Below are 19,476 nucleotides of genomic sequence, written 5' to 3'. Positions count from 1 at the left end.
AACTCAAAGTTAAAATACTTGCCTGGATTTCACATTTACAGGTCAAATCCAGGCCTCGGCAACCAATCGACTGTTCCGCTGTGCAATTAACTGTCAATCAAGTTAAACAATTGGTTGTCAGTTTCACCACATCAGTTTACGAATGATCAACAGACGGTCCGGAGGCAGCGAGAGAGCGAACCCGCTCTTCTTGGCCTACACTACAGCCGATAAAATGAAAAGTTAGAGGCAAAACTTAGCTTTTGAGTGCGCCTAAGAATGGCGAACTGTTGTACGAAGAGTGAAAAGGAAGAGGAAATGATGATAAATTTGGAGGACGCAAGTACTGAGCAGAAAGTTGAATCTTGGTTGGACGAACACCCTGAGTTTGTGCAGTCGTATTTTGCTCGCAAGGCGAACCGTTCTTTGGTAGATTCATGGCTTCACTCGCGGTCTCATGCTCGAACTCCAAGCGGAACACCTCCGCCGTCCGGCAGCTCAACTCCAGTGCGGAAAATTTCGGCCTCGGAGTTCGAAGGCAGGGGGATTTTAAAACCTCTAGTTAATGTTGTCGATGGGCAACTGAGCTTTCTCTCTCCTAGCGAGCCCTCTCGCAAACGCTCAACTGCTCATAGGAACCGAAAATCTCGCCTAGAATTACAGCAACTCGACGAGAAAGAGGTTCTAATGGAGCTAGTAAAGGATATATCAAACGATTTAGACGTTCAGAGTTTATGTCATAAAATTCTTCAAAATGTCAGTATACTTTTGAATGCTGATCGGTGTTCCCTTTTCCTGTGCCAAGGGCCAAAAGAGGGACCCAGATTCTTAGTCTCTAAGGTATTCGACGTGAACGCAGAATCTAAACTTGAAGATGTTCAATGCTTGGAGGAAATCCGCATACCATGGGGCACAGGCATAGTAGGTTACGTGGCCGAAACAGGGGAAACTGTAAATATACCGAACGCATATGAGGTAAGTTTGAATATACTCATAAGTCAGTGTTTATAAAAGGACAGCGGTGATGATTTGAGCCTGAATCTATCTCAGAGCTAATTCCATGTCTTATATCCACTCGCTGTGGAATACGAGTCAGGAAAGTACTGCAACGCACGATTTTGAGTTTGCGTAAACTGTCAGTCGTGTGTTTAGTTGTTGCTTTATGCAGCCCACGTTGGGGCAAGCAAAGGAGACTGTCCCTTTTCTAATCAATTAGTACAGGCAGGAATGAATTATAAACATTGTAAAGCGATCTCTTTTGGACCAAAGGCAGTCTAACGCATTGCATTTCCTCTAAGATAAAACTTAGTTCGATTAGATGCACTGTATTTGGTAATTATGCATAGCCTTGGTTGATTTTTTGTGTTTGTTGACGGACTTCACTATATTTCGAAAGGTTCTTTCCTATAACGCCGGCACAATAATCGACATGGTGTAGCGATTATCGTTTTAGCGGCATATGTCTGTTGCTAGTCCTACACTAAGCCCACTTCACTATATTCTACAATTGGCAAATTTAGTCTGAACCCTTTCCGAAACAATAATATTCAAAAATATTTTTAAATCTTTGAGCATTTCTAATAATGATCCCGTACATAGGCATTGTGCGATACGTAATTACTAAAAGCTCTACTGGGTTATCTAACCGTGTAGAACAGGGCAAATATCCCTTGCTATAGCCAATGTTCCTACTAGCCTCGTATTGAGCCTAAAACATCACGGCACGTCTCCGAGACACGACAAGCTCAGAAAGCCATTCGAGTGCCGAGTTGGCAGGCCATTTCGATGCTGCGCTGGCTGTCAGGGGGTTTACAGATTCTCTTAGAGTCAAAAATATACATCACTATAAAAAACAGAAGGCACTCAAGTAGGGGGATTTACTTTAAAAAAATGGATAGATTCTCTTGAGATGAACGTACGAGTGAATATCAGATTATTTTTCTTCTAGTGTTTGCAATTTTCAATAACTTCTGATGTGAGAATATAATCTCTTGTGTTTGACGTCTTTCATTATGCATAATACAAACATTCTCTTCTAAGCTAGAATTTGACCCAGGAACAAATTAACGAGGATGTAGTATCTCTTTCAAAGATATTGTTGTACCATGTTATTTTATTTATTTTTTTTGGCATTTATAGTTATTTATTGAGATTTCTACACCCTGAAATCATGTCTTCTGTCACACGATCAGATCAGTCAAGGAGCTAGATGCAGGTGACTAGCAACTTTGGTGTTTGTATTTGGATTCATAAGCTAGCCCTTTTGCACTTTCAAATCTATCAGCCTGATTATATCTTGAATCTATTGGCTAGGAGGCTGAATTGAAGGCTGTTAAGTATTACAGTTGAGTGTCTCCTCAAAATCACCCATTGATGGCCTCCTTTGTTAGACCTTGGAAAACTTCCACCTTTTGAAATGAGTTCTACATCAGGTAATGTTGATGTAAGCCTCAGCAAACGATATGCCAGAGCATCCAGTCAGATTGGATGAATCACTTCTAATGATACTTATTAGAAAGCTTCTACCCTTGCGAATTCAGCAGCATAGATTAGAAGACCAAATAGGCCTTGATGTTGGAGTGCAATATTAACTCCAAGAACCACAAAGGAAATTTCCTTGGATATGCATACATTTGAGTCAATAAATTTTCACTTTAAGTAATTGGCACCTTTTTCAGCTGAAAAAAAAAATAATAATAAGCATTCAATTGTAAGTCATAGTGAATTTATTTTTATTAGTTGGGTGTCTCAAGGTTCAAGTTACATTGATATTTCTAATTGAATTTTAGTAAACACATAAGTTACATATGTTTAAAAAGTTAAGGAGAAATTTGTGAAAAATAAGTGAAGAAATTCTAATTGATTTTTAAAAAAAGATATCTAATTGTAAAGTATTTTAAAATTAATGAATTAAGATTTAAAAAAAACAATGTTTTCATACCTGAATTATATTGTATTCAATGAAGTTTTTTTAAATTTATGAATCAATATTATACTATGAAACCCTGAGACACATTCTCCATTCTTAAGGTTATGTGTTTCTTGACTGCTAAGGAACATTGCTAGTATGAAGCATACAATTGGTAAAGGCCTTAGTCATAATTCAGAAAGTTATAATAATATAATAAATATCAAGGGCTTTTCATTGTTTGCCTTGCTTGCTCAGTAAAAATCATCTTTTTTTAATTGGTCTTGCCTTGGCCATGGGGCCTGAATTTTTTATAGAAATTTTAACTCTATACAACTCTTATATAAACTCCATATTATCCTTTTTATGTAGTATTCTGGTCAAGAATTAATTTTAAAAAGGATAAGAAATGATTATCTAACAATACCCCATGATTTTAAGTATTTTCCTTCACCCAAAGAATATATTGTTATGTCTATGTTTCTTTGAGCAGTGTAAAATAGACTAAATTTCATGAAATTCTGCTCATGCAGCTAGCGCACATGGGCTTATCACTTGTTTTACATTTTAAATAATAATTTTAACTGTGCACTCATCTTCAACAAATTATTCACCTCAAGCTGTGTTTTTCCTGAGGCATTGTAAAACAAGGCAACATTCATGAGAGATAATTTCTGATGGAGACTGCAGACTCAAAGCATGTGTCGGTTGTTATAACAACTTGTTGGCTTTAAAAACGTAATGGATGTTTTATTGAGGACAGTTAGGTTGCTTTGACAGTGATTAGCCTTGAACAATGCACCTATTGACTTGAGTTAATGTACCTATCCTTGCTGTAGTGTCAAGTTCAGTTTAAAACTGCTGCTTTAATTCTACATATAATCATTCTTAATTTCATATTACCACTACCTCACACTTTTTAAAATCATGTTGTTTGCTCTTTATGTGTACACTACCCATGACACAATATATACATGCACATATAGCTGAATTTATTCTTTTTCTCTTTACTCTATTCACTAAAGATTTGTGTTATGCAATGGTCTTGTTGTTGTTTTTTTTTCAATTCAGTTCAATTTTTTCTTTGTTGCTCTTTATTTATTTATTTATTTATTTATTTATTTTAACTCTATTTTTTTTACTACTGTATTCTGGCTGATACACAACTGATATTGGATTTTGTAGCATCCCCGCTGGTTATTACCACAGGCAGATTTTAATAGTCTTTTTTATTGAATACATAAAAAATGAAATTCTAGACAACCTCCAAGACAAAGCAATAGCTTTATTTCCTATCATGCCATTTAACTTTTAATTAAAATAGTCTTTGCACTCATATGCCTAAGTAGAACTCAATATCCTATCAAAATATATGCAATTAATCCCAACTAAAGCTCCATAGTATTTCAAGACTTCTTGATGAGGACGAAACAGTTGTCATAAATGCAACAACTGATGGCTGTGCACCGCCTGTAATTAAGCCTCACTGCTAGTGGCGGTAATAAACTAATGATTGATTGATGCATCTGAGAGACTTTTATCTAAGTTTTTTGAAGTAAAGATTAGCCAATTTGCCTGTATAATGATGGTCAAAGTTAATGTGCTGTAAATATGAAATTTTTGTGGTGTCCGTATTTCCATGCTTATTTGCATTTGCAACGCAGGGTCATTTGTTAAGAAAAAAATTGAACTATAAAATTTAGAAAAAACTTTATGCATAAAAATATAGTGTGTGAATAGGCAAAAAAGTGACTTCAAGTTAGGGAGTGTTTATTAAATACACCAAAGGGGGGGGGAAGGGAAGATTTTTACTCCAGACAACCTAAAATTTCAGAGCCCCCCTTTCGTTGTAAACTTTTTTTCAGGGCCCCCCCCCTTTCAGAACCCCAAATGTTTTTTAGTGCCCCACCCTCTTTTATGTCCTCAATAAACAAAAAAAGTCTTTAAATCTGGAAAATTAATACGGCCAAGTTGCCCTCCTTTTTCGAGTTAATGATCTGGTCAATTCATTATTATTTTATAATCTGACATCTCTTCTTCACAACTTTCGGTTTAAGTCTTTATAATTTCATCATTTTCATGTGAAATGATGCAGGGTTGGATTGCAGGGATTTTTTTCCTTAATCAATTGCTTGCAGGAACTGTTTGTTTTCCAAATGACCCCCCCCCCCCCCTCCCAAAAGTCACATGGTCCCCCCCTAAGGACGCCTGTGAAGGAGTATGCATTTGTATATATTTGTTATTGTTAAGAATATTTTTCTGTATAAAAAGGGATATAATGTCCAATGTATAAAACATTGTATATATATCATTTTGTGGATTTGTTGGCTCCACGAGGTTTATTTCCATTTGAGGTTTATTTCCATTTGTTCCTGTTAACTGATAATAAACATTATCGGAAAATCCAACTGTTACATACAGAAAACTGGGTCGATAATTCCAACTGTTATGTACTGTAAACTTAATATTCAATCTGTATTTGTGCTACAAACCAGATCATATCAGTAAAATATTTAAGCTGAAAAGTACGGCTCATAAAAAATTCAGATCCCCTTTTAGAGGACCTTTTTTTAACCCCCCTCTTGGTGGTTAAACATTTTCGGAGCCCTCCCTCAATATCTTTTCTCCCCCCCCCCCCCCCCCCCTCAGTGTATTTATGATCACTATTTATGAACACGCCCTAAATGACTAGAATTTAAAGCTGTATGATTATTTGCCATGATTGATGTGTGTTATTTTATTATTAGGATGCTAGGTTTAACAAGGAAATTGACAAGAAGACTGGGTACACTACTAGAAGCATACTGTGTATGCCTATTAAGGACCACGACGGAGAGGTGAGGAGAATCAGAAGATATGTCAATGAGCCTCAGGGTCAAGATGGAAAGGTAAGGAAAATAAGGAGATATGTCAGTGAGCCTCAGGGTCAAGATGGAAAGGTAAGGAGAATAAGGAGATTTATCAATGAGCCTGGGGTTCATGGTGGAAAGGTAAGGAGAATAAGGAGATTTATCAATGAGCCTGAGGGTCAAGATAGAAAGGTAAGGAGAATATGAATATTAATCAAGAGCCTAAGGATCATGGTGAAGATTAACCAATGAGCTTAATATTTTGTGGTGGAATAATAATAATCTGACAATTTATCAATACGCTATGGGTCATGGGTAAACGTAGTGAACCAAAAGCCTTAGGGTCATGGTGAATATTTATCAATGAGTTAAGGATTGTGGTGGGAAGAAGTGGTAAAAATTTATCATACACCTATGGTTCATGGTTGAGATGTAAGGAGAACATAAAGATTATATCTTGAGAGTCCATATGTTTTTAAAGCTGTATTGAACATGTATTGCAGGTCATAGGTGTGGCACAAGTTATCAACAAAACAGGAAAAAGCACAGACTCTGCATTTACGATAGACGATGAACAGGTTGGTGGGAAACTAATATATAGACAGCACCCTATATAAGATTTTACAATTAATTATAGATATAAAATAGAAATAACAGAAAACTCTATTTTTCATGCCTAGAGATTCACAAAGTAGGACTCACTAAAATTTTGAAATTTGTTGTTAGTTATTTTATTTTTATTTGCCTTGAGTTATAAAAGTGCTAGGTATACACCCATTTAAAGAAAAATTGACATAAGCAGCAAATGCTGATTGGCAAATGACAGTTCCATGACTAAAAGGCTAACTATAGATCTCATTATTGTAACAAATGCAGAAGAATATTAACAATTTTCAATTATTACTAATAATTATCCACTATCAAGTTAATCAATGTGTGTTTCTGGATTTGCTGGAGTTACTAATTACCTTAATTCTTACAAATGATAAAATATCCATAAGCCAGTGCTGGAAATGTCATTTGACCTTGTTATTTGATGAATCTAAAAGTTTTAAGTGTTATCTTTTATTCGAGGACAATTGACATTGGATGCGAAGAAATTCCAATTCCTTACAGTAAAAATGTGTGAACACATCATTAACTGTCTATGTTGTACTTTTTTGCAGATCTTTTTGAAATACTTAGTGTTCTGTGGCATTGGGATAAACAATGCAGAATTATATGAAAGAGCACAGCTTGAAATTAGAAGAAATCAGGTATTCTGGGACTTACTTGGTGAATTATTGGTATTGTCATCATTATACCATCAGTACTGCCCAACTTTCACCATCACTGTTTTTATTGTTGCAATCATTGTAACCAGTTTTATCAATTCAGTATCATCAACTTGTCATTGTCATCATCATCCTTAAACCATCAATAGGTAAACATCGCCATCATCATGATCTTCAACCAAAATATACTCCTCCATACTCCTCATTACCATAATCATCACCATTGTCATCATAGTTATTTCCATCACAAGATCAGTGCTGTGTCATTAACCAAACAATTTGTTTTTTATCTAGGTTCTACTGGATCTTGCAAGAACAATCTTTGAGGAACAAACATCCTTACACAACATTGTTCATAAAATCATGATGATCACCCAATCCTTGCTACAGTGCGAAAGGTGCTCTGTGCTCCTGGTTGACCCAACGTCTAAGGTACAATAAAAGAAAAGTGACATCTATTGTATACTAGAAACACAACATTAAAATCATATGAGCACCCCTTCTTCTAAAAAAAATAAGAAAGCAAACAAATGAACAAATAAATAAAATTTGTAATTTTTACGGGTATGAAATTTTGTATCCAATTTATGTTCCTTCTACCTTTTTATTTTACTTTCATAGTTCCAACTAATGAGATAAAAATATGAGAAGCTTAGTAGCTGTTGGTTCCATAAGTCTTTTTAATATGCATTCTCTCTGTAGTGCATTCATTTACATAGGGTAATGATGAGAGAAAATAAATGAAACATGCAATTCTTATCGCTCCATTCCATCTATAACAGACACTATTTGCCCAAGCATTTGATCTAGAGGCCAAAGATTATCTTCAGAATGACGATGATGACAAGACAGTTGTCAAGCAGAGATCCTGGCAAGTGCAATTGTGTATTTCCAGTTTTTAGATAAATAGACTCTTTCTATTATAGAAGAGAATGGTTTAAGAAGTAGTGGACAAATGATATATAGTTCTGTAGGAAGATGGAAAATTGAGGGAAAGTTTCAAAACAGATGGATAGATTTTTGAATGGAGAGATCAACTAACAGATGAAGGGTGGCACAATAGACTTAAGGACAGAAGGACCTTAAGTTGTTTATGCAACATATCAAGGAAATCGCCGCTAATCTATCCTATCACCCGTGACCATACCAGCTTTTATATGGCTTTATTCTTTATTTTTTTAGTAATAACAAGGAGGTCCGGTTTCCAATCAACATTGGTATAACTGGTCATGTTGCTACCACAGGGGAGGTAAAATAAACAGTTTCCTAATCTAACTTATTACCAAATCTTTTTTACATTACGCTTCAAACATTTCTTTTTGAAATGAGATGTCATGTCGTCTAGCATAACGCTTAAATCCCACTAAGCTTATTTTTCATCTTTTCGTAGACACTCAACATTCCTGACGCTTACGCGGATGAGAGATTTGACCCCACTGTAAGTAGAATAGGGAAATCTCTACTTAAACTTGATAAGGCCTATCAGCTTTACCCTAGGCTTATCCGGGTAAAGTGATTCATAAGTGAATGTGTTTGCTTAATTTGTAAAATTTACTTCTATATCCCATTGCGACTTGTGTGAGGTCGACATAGAATTTTGTATCTACTTCGTTCGAGGGGTCTTCTGGGAAATCTCCCACCATACCACAGCCGTCCCGAAGATTTAGGATAATCAGGAACTTGAATGTCACCCCAAAATATAGTTGTTCGATTATGCCAAATTTTTTTTCAAGCAAAATAATACGAGTATATAGGGCATATAAAATCAAGATAGCATTTATTCAAAATTTGATACAAATTTCCAGGTGTCCTTTTTTCTTATGTTCACTGTATTTCTATCCCCTGATCCCTATTAGCTTGGGTTACCCGTCCGTGATGGCTCGGGCGCCGTTGAAATTGTTGTTCTGTTGCTGGCAGCAACTTGCTTTATATTCACAGGTAGACCAAGTATCCGGGTTCACCACCAAAACAATCTTGTGCATGCCTATCAAGAACGCTTCCGGTGATATCATCGGTAAGACGGCAGGGGCTAGAATTTTTTACTCCCTTTTTTCCCTTTATTCCACGGGCTCGGATTTGATGAGTTGACGGGGAAAATCTAAAAATACGGGTTTCCCTAAAAATAAAAAAGAATCAAGGTCCGTACTAGAAGTGGCTACTTTTTAAAAAAAAAAGAGGGCATACACAAAGAATATGTGTAAGACGAGCGAGAAATTGAGCATTATTCGTCTACACCCTTCTTGTAGCGTGACGGACATAAATAAACGCGTCACGCTACCGTGATTTGATGTCATGGATGTGAGACGCTATGGAAGGGCTTGCAGTTTTCGGCTTATGCTCGCATGTCCGCGCAATTGTTTTCGCCTTGATCGTATTGTATTTTTTGTTGAGCTCCCTGCTCGATTTATTCAAAAACTAAAAATGCTCGGTCTCGCATAAAATAAAAACGGGGTGCTCGCCAGAGACCATTCGGGGGCCCATATGGATGGAAACCCTGCCCCAGCAGTGTCTAGCTGTTTGAACACCATGTCGCTGCTTAGTGATTTGCCAACATTCCCTTTGTTTTGTAATGAAATCAAGCAAGGCTGTGTCAACGGCCACTGACGCTTTTTGCCCCATTGCATTGTGGGAACGGGTTCATGTGACGCTCACGTGTTTTCCACGTGTTTAAGGTGTTGTTCAGCTGCTGAACAAAGTGGACGGTACTCCATTCAACAAGAACGATGAAAATCTATTTGAGGTTAGTAATTTAAGCCTATGTCAAGTTCGACAGTCTTTATCTAGCCTAGAGGGTCGGGGATGTAAAACAATCTAGAATATATACGTTTATGTTTTAATGATTTTATCGAAAATACGCGGCACCAAGCAATTGTGAGAAGGAAGGGCTTTAAATCTTTAACTTTCATAGCCGTAGCAGGGCTCGAATTATTGGGGGGGAGGGGGGGGGGCGTAACAGAAGCATTAAGAAAACAATTGGGGCACAGCCACGCCCCTACTGGTCATTTCCTAATAATTTTCAGGGCTCCGGTCCTGACTTTTGTACTCACTAAGTCTTTGCCCGCCCCAGGCCTTTGCGATCTTCTGCGGTATGGCTATTCACAGTACTGTTATGTATGAAAACGTCAACAAGGCGATGGCAAAGCGCAAGGTCGCCCTAGAGGTGGGTATTTCTGCACCTATCTAATATTACATATTGCACTTGTGCAAGGAATAACAAAGCGCGCAATGTTTTAGGGGTGGATCCTGGATTTTCCAAGAAGAAAGGAGGGGGTTGGGGGTGGAGACTGTATTGTTGTGTGCACGCTTATAATAGAAGGTCTTGGAAGGTCGCAGTAAAAGTTTTACTGATGAAAACAACAAAGAAATGCATTTGAAAGTATGATTCAGTTCCTTTAAACCTTTTTTTACATCTTGTCTTTTTTATGTTATCAGGTTCTCTCGTATCACGCCGTGTCGCCATTAGAAGAGGCTATCAAGCTGAAGGTAACAAACTCTCACACTTTACTGTATTCTAGCCCCAGTAACTCAACCTTTTTATAACTCGAGCCGCCTGCTCGAAAGGATTTCTTTCGTTCCGTTCAACCCCAAATATTTTTAGAAAAAAAACTGACAAGAAATGACTGTTGTGGTTCCTGTAGTTCTGTGTTTTCTTTTATATTGCAAGGCATATACTGTAGTGTTACTTACTTTATTACTCGTAAATTGACCCCCTTTGATGGTGGTATTTAGAGAAAACGACAAGTTCTCCTTGGAAGTCAGAGTTATCGGGGAGACAACTATAAATAATCATTTTAATTCTGTGTTTTTGATTCGCCAGGAGGAACCTCTACCTCCGATCACCAGCCTACGACTGATCGACTTCGCCTTTGACGACATGTCCATCAGCGACGACGACACATTGAAAGGTTGCCTCGCAATGCTGTGTGATCTCAAGATCGTCGAGACTTTTCAGATCGACTATCTGACGCTATGTCGATTTGTGCTGACGATCAAGAAGAACTATCGCCCGGTGATGTACCATAATTGGAGACACGCGTTCAACGTGGCGCAGACGATGTATGCGATGCTCAAGGTAATGATGCTTTTTTAAGTCCCATCCACACGAGCAAATTCCCATCCACACGAGCAAATTCTCATCCACTCGAGCAAATTCCCATGCACACGAGCAAATTCCCATCCACACGAGCAAATTCCCATCCACACGAGCAAATTTTAGTTGACAACTAAACGACAACTATTTTGCTGTTCAAAGGTAAAGCATAAAAAGTTTGCATACCAAAAATTATTGGTCTTATTCATAAAAAATATTATCCGCGTGAATTACTACCAAATATATGGCCTTTAAGTTGGAGATTATGAGTAGCAATAACCACCAAGTATTTTGCGCAGTGCCAAGGGAAAGTATTTTTTTCTTGTTGTTACAGAAACCATCGATCGGCAAGTACTTCACGGTTATTGAGCAATACGCGCTTATTGTAGCTTGCTTGAGTCACGACCTCGACCACAGGGGGACCAACAACTCCTTCCAGATCAAGTAAGCAGCTTTGCCAAAGTGCCAAGGCAGTAGCGATGGCCGCAACTTGCGTCGCAGAAAATACGAATTGACGTTTTTTTAATCACATCCTATTGTATTTATTGATTTGTTGTTCAATACAACACTAGACATGTCAGTTTTTTTTCTGTAAAAAGGAAATATATGCTACTTATACTTTTTTGGGACTTTTTTAGCAAATTTGACCAATATCATAAGCGTATGGCTTGATAATTGTTGCGAGACAAATTACCAGAGTGGACATTCGCATGTGACAATTAGTTAATTTAAATTGTTTCAACGTTTAATTTATTTTAGGAGCGCAACTCCGCTGGCCCAACTATATTCGACGTCCACAATGGAGCACCATCATTTTGACCAGTGTATCATGATTATCAATAGTCAGGTGAGTTTAACATGACGTCACATCAGTTCCAAGAGGTCCCTTTGTAGGCGTCGCTTCCATCAAGCATCTGGTTCCTGGGTACCGGTCAGTTCCGCCTTTTACAGTTCCTCGTGTGGATTGATATGATACGCCCTTGTAGTCTTGTTTTGCGCAAGGTTATTGTTAGGTGTGTTCATTAAATACTCTGGAGGGGGAGGTGGGGAAACCTTGAAATCCCCCCCCTCCACCCCGCTAATATCTTAACGCGCCCTTTCATGTTATTCAATGAACATCCTTATCATGAGATTCTTTAGAACCGCAGAAGGGAGATTTGAAGAAATTTTGGCTACGTAATCTAGTTCTAATTTTACTCTTGTGTGTGATATTTTACACATTGGTCTTTAAGGGTAATGAGATCTTCAACACACTGTCAGCTGATGAATACAACAAGATCATCAAACTTCTAGAAGCTTCTATTATCGCCACGGACCTCGCATTATACTTCCAGTAAGCACTGCCGTAGCACTTTATGGATATTGGGGGAGGAGGCCCTTGATAAAAGTAGAGATTAAATGCTTTTAGTAAGAATCAGTCAATTTTCAATTCTCTGATCCGTGTTTTCTGCATTGAAAACAATCGTTTAGTATCTAAACCAATTCTCGTGGTATTTCCGTGGCTTATTTACCATAACCCAGGGGTTATTAAGAAGTATGTAATAGATAGATACATGACATCGACCTAAAAGTGTGCTCCACCATAAACCTTTTAGCGAGTATCATCCCAATAGGGCACATAACATGCAAATCATCTGGTTATTTCCAAAGAGAGAGACACGGAGACGGAACTTAGAAGCCAAGTCATGACATACTCGCTAAAAGGTTTATGGTGGAGCACACTTTTAGGCCTGGGTTGTGGTAAATGTCTTATTTATTTGTTTTGTCAACAGGAGAAGAGGAGACTTCTTCAAGAAAGTCGAGAATCGCGAATTGGACTGGAGCGACGACAGTTCCAAAGACTTGTTAAGGTAAGACCTTGCGCGTTGGACAGCCTCGTTAAATGTTACATTCTATGGCTCATATTTGTGTTCTCTTTAAAACACTGTTGTCGCAATATTTCCGTGTTTTTTCGTGCCATTTTCGTAGATTGTCGTAATATTTCAGTGTTTTTTCGTGCCATTTTTCGTAGATTGTCGTAATATTTCCGTGTTCGTTCGTGCCATTGTCGTAGATTGTGGTAATATTTTTGTGTTTTTACGTGCCATTGTCGTAGATTGTCGTAATATTTCCGTGCTTTTTCGTGCCATTTTCGTAGATTGTCGTAATATTTCCGTGTTTTTTCGTGCCATTTTCGTAGCCTAGCTGGGGGCACAGTCACACCCCTACTGGTCGTTTTCTTATAATTTTCCAAATATGGGGTATCCCCCCTAGCTAAGGTCCTGCTTGAGGATGTTGTTGTAATCCACAGAGCCATGATGATGACCGCCTGTGATCTGTCCGCCATTACAAAGCCATGGCTAGTCCAAAAGCGGGTGAGTGAGTTAGTGGACCGACTTTCACGTCTCGTGGTGGAACTAAATATGAACAAGATTAGGCACTTAAAACAGTTCGATGTTAGAATCCATAAGTTCAGCACACCAGAGTTGGTCGACGCTGTGGTAAGCGCGGCTGCCCCAGTCATGCTGCCTGGCAAAAGCACGACACCGATGCCTTTGTTCTGCCTAAGAAAAACCCCACATCAATGCGACACAAGTAGGCAATTGGATTCTGCAAGGCAGAAAGCGCGACGTATTAATCAGATCTGGTAACTTGCATAAAATTGTTTGTCATATACTAGACTGCACATTTGGTAGCTGAGGAGTTTTTCCAGCAAGGAGACCTTGAACAGGAAGAGCTCCATTCTACCCCCCTCCCGACCATGGACAGGCGCAAAAAAGATGAACTCCCACAGATGCAAGTTGGATTCATAGATGCCGTCTGTCTGCCTCTATATAAGGTAATGTTTCTATATAAGGTATGGCCTCTATATAAGGTATGGTTTCTATATAAGGTATGGTTCATCCTCGGGGACCCAGGGCGTCGCGGAGATCGGGCACACAGGGAGCGCGCGAGAAAGAAAGTCGATTAAAAGACGCTCCTCTTTCTTTCTCGCGCTCTCCCTATGTGCCCGATCTCCGCGACAACCTGGGTCCCCGAGGATGGGTATGGTTTCTACATAAAGTATGGTCCCCCCCCCTGAAAAATGACTTTCAGTTGCCAACCATTCATTTGAAATTCTGTGACAGTTATTTGCATGCTAAGCTAGCCGACAGTAAAGCCTAGTTTTCACTCATGACGCATGCGCAGACGCGAGCACGAGCGTGTTATTTAAGATCTGCAAGATATTGCTTTTCTCCCCCTTTCTTGAGCTTGCGTTTGGCTGTGCGAAAAGAAAGCGAAACACAACGAAGATAAAACAACAGTGCTTGGTTTATTCACGTAAAGTGACAATAACTGACCAACCAAATTCCGACCTCAAGCCTTCTCGTCTTTCAAGATGACGACCGAGTTTTACGAGAAATAATCGTGAGGTAGTTCACTTAATCACAACTCGTTTTCGCTAGAAACAAACCCTTGTGGTCGCACTTGCGCTTTCGTCACTGGTGAAAACTAGGCTAGATTGATGGTTTGCATGAGACGGCTGCCACTTGAAGAAAGGTTTCCTACTGTCACGTCAAATCACGGGAACAGATATTCTGCCTTACACTGATTGCTGGATTTTCAGGCCTTTTCACAGTTTGATGACAATTTGAAAGTCCTGAAGGATGGATGCAGGGAAAACAGACGACAATGGCAGAAGTTAGCCGAGGATCACAAGGCACGTGAGGTATCGTGTCGAACACGTGTCTAGCACGTGAAGTAAAGTGTCTAGCATGTGAGGCTTTGTGTGTAGCACATGATGCAAAGTGTGTCTTGCTTGTCTAGCACGTGATGTTAAGTGTGTATTGCATGTGAGGTCGCGTGGCTAGCACGTGATGTGTCTTGCTTTGCATTTAAGTGTCAAGCACGTGCTGTGAAGGGGTCTTGCTTGTCTGCTCACGTGGCTAACGTGTGTCTAGCACGTGAAGTAAAGTTTCTAGCACATGAAGTGTCAATCGTTGGGTGTAACGTGTCTACCATGTAAAGTAGTCAAGTGTTTTCTATCGCCCCCAACTAAAGTGAAATACGTAAAATGTCGCTGCGTAATTGTGTTCTCATTCGATGCTGTTTTGTTTTCTTTGCTATAATTACGCTCTGCTATGCTGAGCTCAAAAGCCCCCCGCACCGAGTTTTTTAAAATAACGTTAAGGCTAAGGCTTGATGCAAACACAGCACTTACGCGCTTACAATTCCCTGTAGACCATCACTTATTATTTTTTTTGGCGTACAGTAGCGCATTTCCCACATACATCTGTTTCAAGATTGCATTGTGAAAATCCAGTGTCATTATTCTCAGACCTTATGTGAATGTTGATAAGTATAATAAATGTTTTTTCTTTTAGACCTGAACATTCTTATGAGTTTTACATTTTTTCACTCGTTTTACTACGACATGGATTCTCGAGTCAATCTTATGTGAAATGTTTTTTTTTCGATAAGTCAAGTTTAGGTTGAAATTATCACCGCACGACAGTCATAGAAAACGCGCTCATATTTATCATATCGCACCAAGCAAAGTAGCTGGCCATAAAGAGACCACGTGATACTACCTGCCAATAAAATAACAACCATACTATTTTACATTTTACACTCAGTCCCATGCCTACCACTTGTTGCACAGGCAACCCGATCAAGGGCCCACAGTGTTACACAGAAAACCCAACCATATGGTTGGAATATTGGGTGAATCACTTGTTCACATCCCACCCAATCATGAAGGTGAAATCGCGGGCTCATTTTTATTTACAGATCGATTGTGTATGGAAGAAACGATTTTAGACGCTTACAATGCACAGGTAACATAAACCATATGGGCCATCCATGACAATCTATTTTATCACCATCTTTGTTTCTGTTTTCACTCGGACTGACCTTGGAACAGCACATTTATATGTACCGAGCCACTCGCCTAAAAAAACCCTCACTTATAATAATAATAATAATAATAATAATAATAATAATAATAATAATAATAATAATAATAATAATAATAATAATAATAATAATAATAATAATAATGCTCGTTTATTTCAACCGTTTGCAGTTCTTTTACAACTGAATTACCGGTGGGGTCAGCTAACTACAAAATACATTACACCATACATAATTCATAATAACATTAAATCCCCAGCATATTGCGCTGAGACGAATTTGGAAAAACGGTCCGTGCGACCCGGAACCACACTATGTGCGCGCTTAGATCTTAGGGAGTATGGCGAATTGGAGGATATAAGTCTGCTTGACACTAGGGGGTATAAGACGCTCTCCTGTTTGATATTGCTTATGAATTTTCTGCACACATTGTGACGCCGCGCCTCTAAAGAAGACAAGCATGCGCGTTCGAGGGCGTCCTCGTAGCTAAGGCCACTACCGAAAATTATTCCTAGAGATCTTTTTTGAATTCTTTCTAAGGCAGCACATAGGTATTGCGGAAGGTTGGAAAAGACAACGCAGGCATACTCTAAGATGGACCTTATAAGAGAACAGTATACAGACACTAAATCCCTTTCTGAGACACCACATGATTTTAGTTTTCTGAGTGCATAGAGACGACGGTTTGACTTTTTGATCACATAGTCACAGTGCGATGACTTGGTGATTTGTTAACCCAAGTCGGCTTTTACTAGTAAAGAGGAGAGATGCTTCACTGTGCATGTAGGCGTGGAAAGGAGCAAGAGGAGATATCAAAATGGCGAAGAGAACAACAAGTTTTTCTTCATTCTTTTTTCTCTTCTCTCTCTCACCGATTTCCACAAGCGCTTTTTGCGTCTCATTTGGCTTCTTCTCCGCTTTCTTCGGTTGCGAAACTCGATCCTAAATCAAGTTTTCCGTCTGTCCATACTTCACCTCGTTCATCTACTAACAGCACTACCTTGTGTATCCACCACGACAAGTGCACCCATCCGGCACTCACATCCTCTAACTCGGTCACTCATACATAAGTCAAGCATGCCTATTTACGAAACGGAATGGCTCCCTTTGTGGTCTTGCTCTGTTCTGTGACTACTGCTTCACTTACAAATGCCTTAACTACGACGCGAAACCCAACTTTTTAACAGAAACTTCGCGCAAGTTTTGCATAGTGTGAAGGTGCTAATGTAGCCTGAGATCTCGATCAGCAAATTTCACTGCATAATTATTTTGGTATATTGTTGCTTAGCTGAGCTTATTTTGGCTGATCTGAAACGCAATAATGTTGTAGCAATCTCATGAATCTTTTAACTGCCGCAGTAATTGCATACCCGCTAACGTGGTAAAGGTGTTGGTTCATTCTTTTGTGTGTGTTTACGCTTTAACTAATAAAATGTTCTTACAACCACATCTCTTCTTTGTTCTCTCATCTTTGATATAGCCCAGATACATGAGAAAATGTTAACAAATATAAGTTGTCTTCATTCAATACTTTTCGCAGTTCCCTCCGCCATCTTGAAAGGTAACCAAGCCGTTGCTTGAAAGCGAGGCGGACGTTGACCATGTATTGTTCGAGACAAAATCATCGTTCACTCGTCCCTAGCAAATGCCTGATCACTTCTTGCCTCGCCTTGGCGCGAGGGCTTGGTTGCTTTTTCAAGATGGTGCAGAGCACTGGGAAGGAGTAAAGGGCATTGTTGAGCCAGTCTTGAAGAACTAGACAGAGGGCTGTGATGAAGGAAACAGATTTGAAGGGATTGTTAGGGGGTAGTTTGTGGGCAGCTAAAAGAGACGGATATGTAAGTGAATGATAAGAGTGTGATTAAAACCACTGTCGTTATTTGCAGGGTTGTTGTGGAGGAACCTAACAGGACTCGATATCAAAATGGTCAGCAACATCCCACTGGTGGTCACAAATAGGATAGATTGCGTTACTCATGACGTTACTACCATGTACCAAGAATGATTGTAAATAGTTTAGCTATCTAGTCGTAAAATCGAGGGGTAGTCAAGAAGTTACCGCTGGTCGTGTTGCATCAGAGAGCCTAGCGTTCAATTGCCTTTTCACGCAAACGTACATTTTGGCATTCACATGCCACCGTTTTACGTAACGCCTGCGTAGCAAGCGCAAGGGGCTGGGGAAAAGGAGGAGAGGTCGACTGCAAGCGCTCCTTCGCCCATTTCCTCCCCATCATCCTTCGCGCGCGTCCAGCCCGCACATCACTGTTTGCATCACTGTTTGCGCATCACTGTTTGCGCTTGCAGCGCAGGCTACACCGGTTATGGATGGAGCCATTTGGCAGGGATTTCAACCTAAGTAGTTATATTATGGTTCTCTTTTTTCCTGCATTCACGGGCTAGGGGTTATTGACCAAATAGTTCTAGATGATGCCATATATTTATTTATAAATCGTATTCAAAGAAAGGCAGACATTGATCTGACCAATAACGTATTTACTTCACTGACAAAGTACAAAAGGGCGTATCTTCGGGGAAAATAGGTTATTTCCTTCAATTGACTTAATATATATCAATTATTGTGTGTTCTACGATTCATTTTGTTATCTAGCCCCCTTTTAAATGTAGCTATATACAGCCAAATGTAGTTATTAGTAGCATTTGTTCCACAGACCTCATTCCCAAATAGAGAACCCAGACTCTTGGTATGTGAAAATGCCTGAAATTACATTGTTTGTATGAGGATATAGAATGAAAGAATGTCAAATAATAGGGAAAGAAATAAATATAGATTCCGAATGCCCCTGTGTTGGCTCACTAAGTATGTTTCAGGCCTATAGGACGGTTATTGGCGTTGTTTTGTTTTGTCTAATTCTAACTCGCCGTACATTAATCTCAAGAGAAGATTTCACACACCAGGAGTTTGGGCTCTGTGACTGTATTGAACGCCAAAAAATCGAGATAGAAAGGCGAGAGGTCTCTCATCTTATTCTTGAGCAGTAAACAGCAGCAACATCGCCTATTATTAGTGGCTTTCTGCTCATAGGACCACGTGACAAGGGAAATGAAAGCGTTCTATTAGCCTTCTCCGCATGCATTTCAAAGAGCAGAAAAAGAAAGGATTGGGTTTCCTGTGGCAAAAAAGTGACAAACCGGAAGCGCTACTCTCTACTTCTCCTTAGTCTCCCTCCTCCGCCATTTCGCCGCCACAGGTAACCCATTCTTTCCGTCATTTTCATTATAAGTTGCATGCGGAGGAGGCTAGCGTTCTACGTCATATATCAAAGATGGTGTACATTGGAGGCGGGTATCAGTTCAAGGGTATTTTCGTAGGTTCAATGTAACCTTCCTTTTAAGTAAAACGATGTTTAACTTACGAGCGGACAGTTTTAACTTAAGGGCTTGGAAGAATTTGAAAATCTACTCCCGACAAACACTGTCAACTGGTTTAACATTTTTTTTCTCCCCACGCTAGGCACTCTTTTTGAAAACTAAGAGTTGGGATTT

At 39.2% G+C, this 19,476-nt stretch overlaps 1 protein-coding gene across 5 annotated transcripts; it reads left to right on the top strand.

Moving 5' to 3' along the window:
- LOC5511171 (dual 3',5'-cyclic-AMP and -GMP phosphodiesterase 11) lies at positions 1-19,345 on the top strand. 5 transcript variants are annotated; one of them, XM_032380441.2, is made up of 22 exons: positions 1-954; positions 5,635-5,724; positions 6,240-6,314; positions 6,903-6,992; positions 7,305-7,442; positions 7,793-7,881; positions 8,193-8,259; positions 8,401-8,448; positions 8,928-9,024; positions 9,683-9,750; positions 10,078-10,170; positions 10,443-10,493; positions 10,828-11,082; positions 11,435-11,544; positions 11,860-11,947; positions 12,333-12,433; positions 12,873-12,950; positions 13,391-13,454; positions 13,760-13,918; positions 14,687-14,788; positions 15,850-15,896; positions 17,859-19,345. In XM_032380441.2, exons 1-21 carry the CDS (start codon positions 259-261, stop codon positions 15,877-15,879), a joined length of 2,589 nt encoding a protein of 862 aa, XP_032236332.1. In that variant the 5' UTR covers positions 1-258; the 3' UTR covers positions 15,880-15,896; positions 17,859-19,345. The 5 variants fall into 5 exon arrangements, with proteins under 5 accessions (XP_032236332.1, XP_048589168.1, XP_048589169.1 ...); XM_048733211.1 differs by having other exon boundaries at positions 2-954; positions 14,687-14,779; XM_032380442.2 differs by having other exon boundaries at positions 3-954; positions 8,949-9,024.
- The last annotated feature ends 131 nt before the right edge of the window (positions 19,346-19,476 follow it).

This window comes from Nematostella vectensis, chromosome 10 (genome assembly GCF_932526225.1).
Source record: "Nematostella vectensis chromosome 10, jaNemVect1.1, whole genome shotgun sequence".
Classification (NCBI taxonomy): Eukaryota; Metazoa; Cnidaria; class Anthozoa; order Actiniaria; family Edwardsiidae; genus Nematostella; species Nematostella vectensis.
This window is presented reverse-complemented; position numbering and strand designations above follow the sequence as displayed.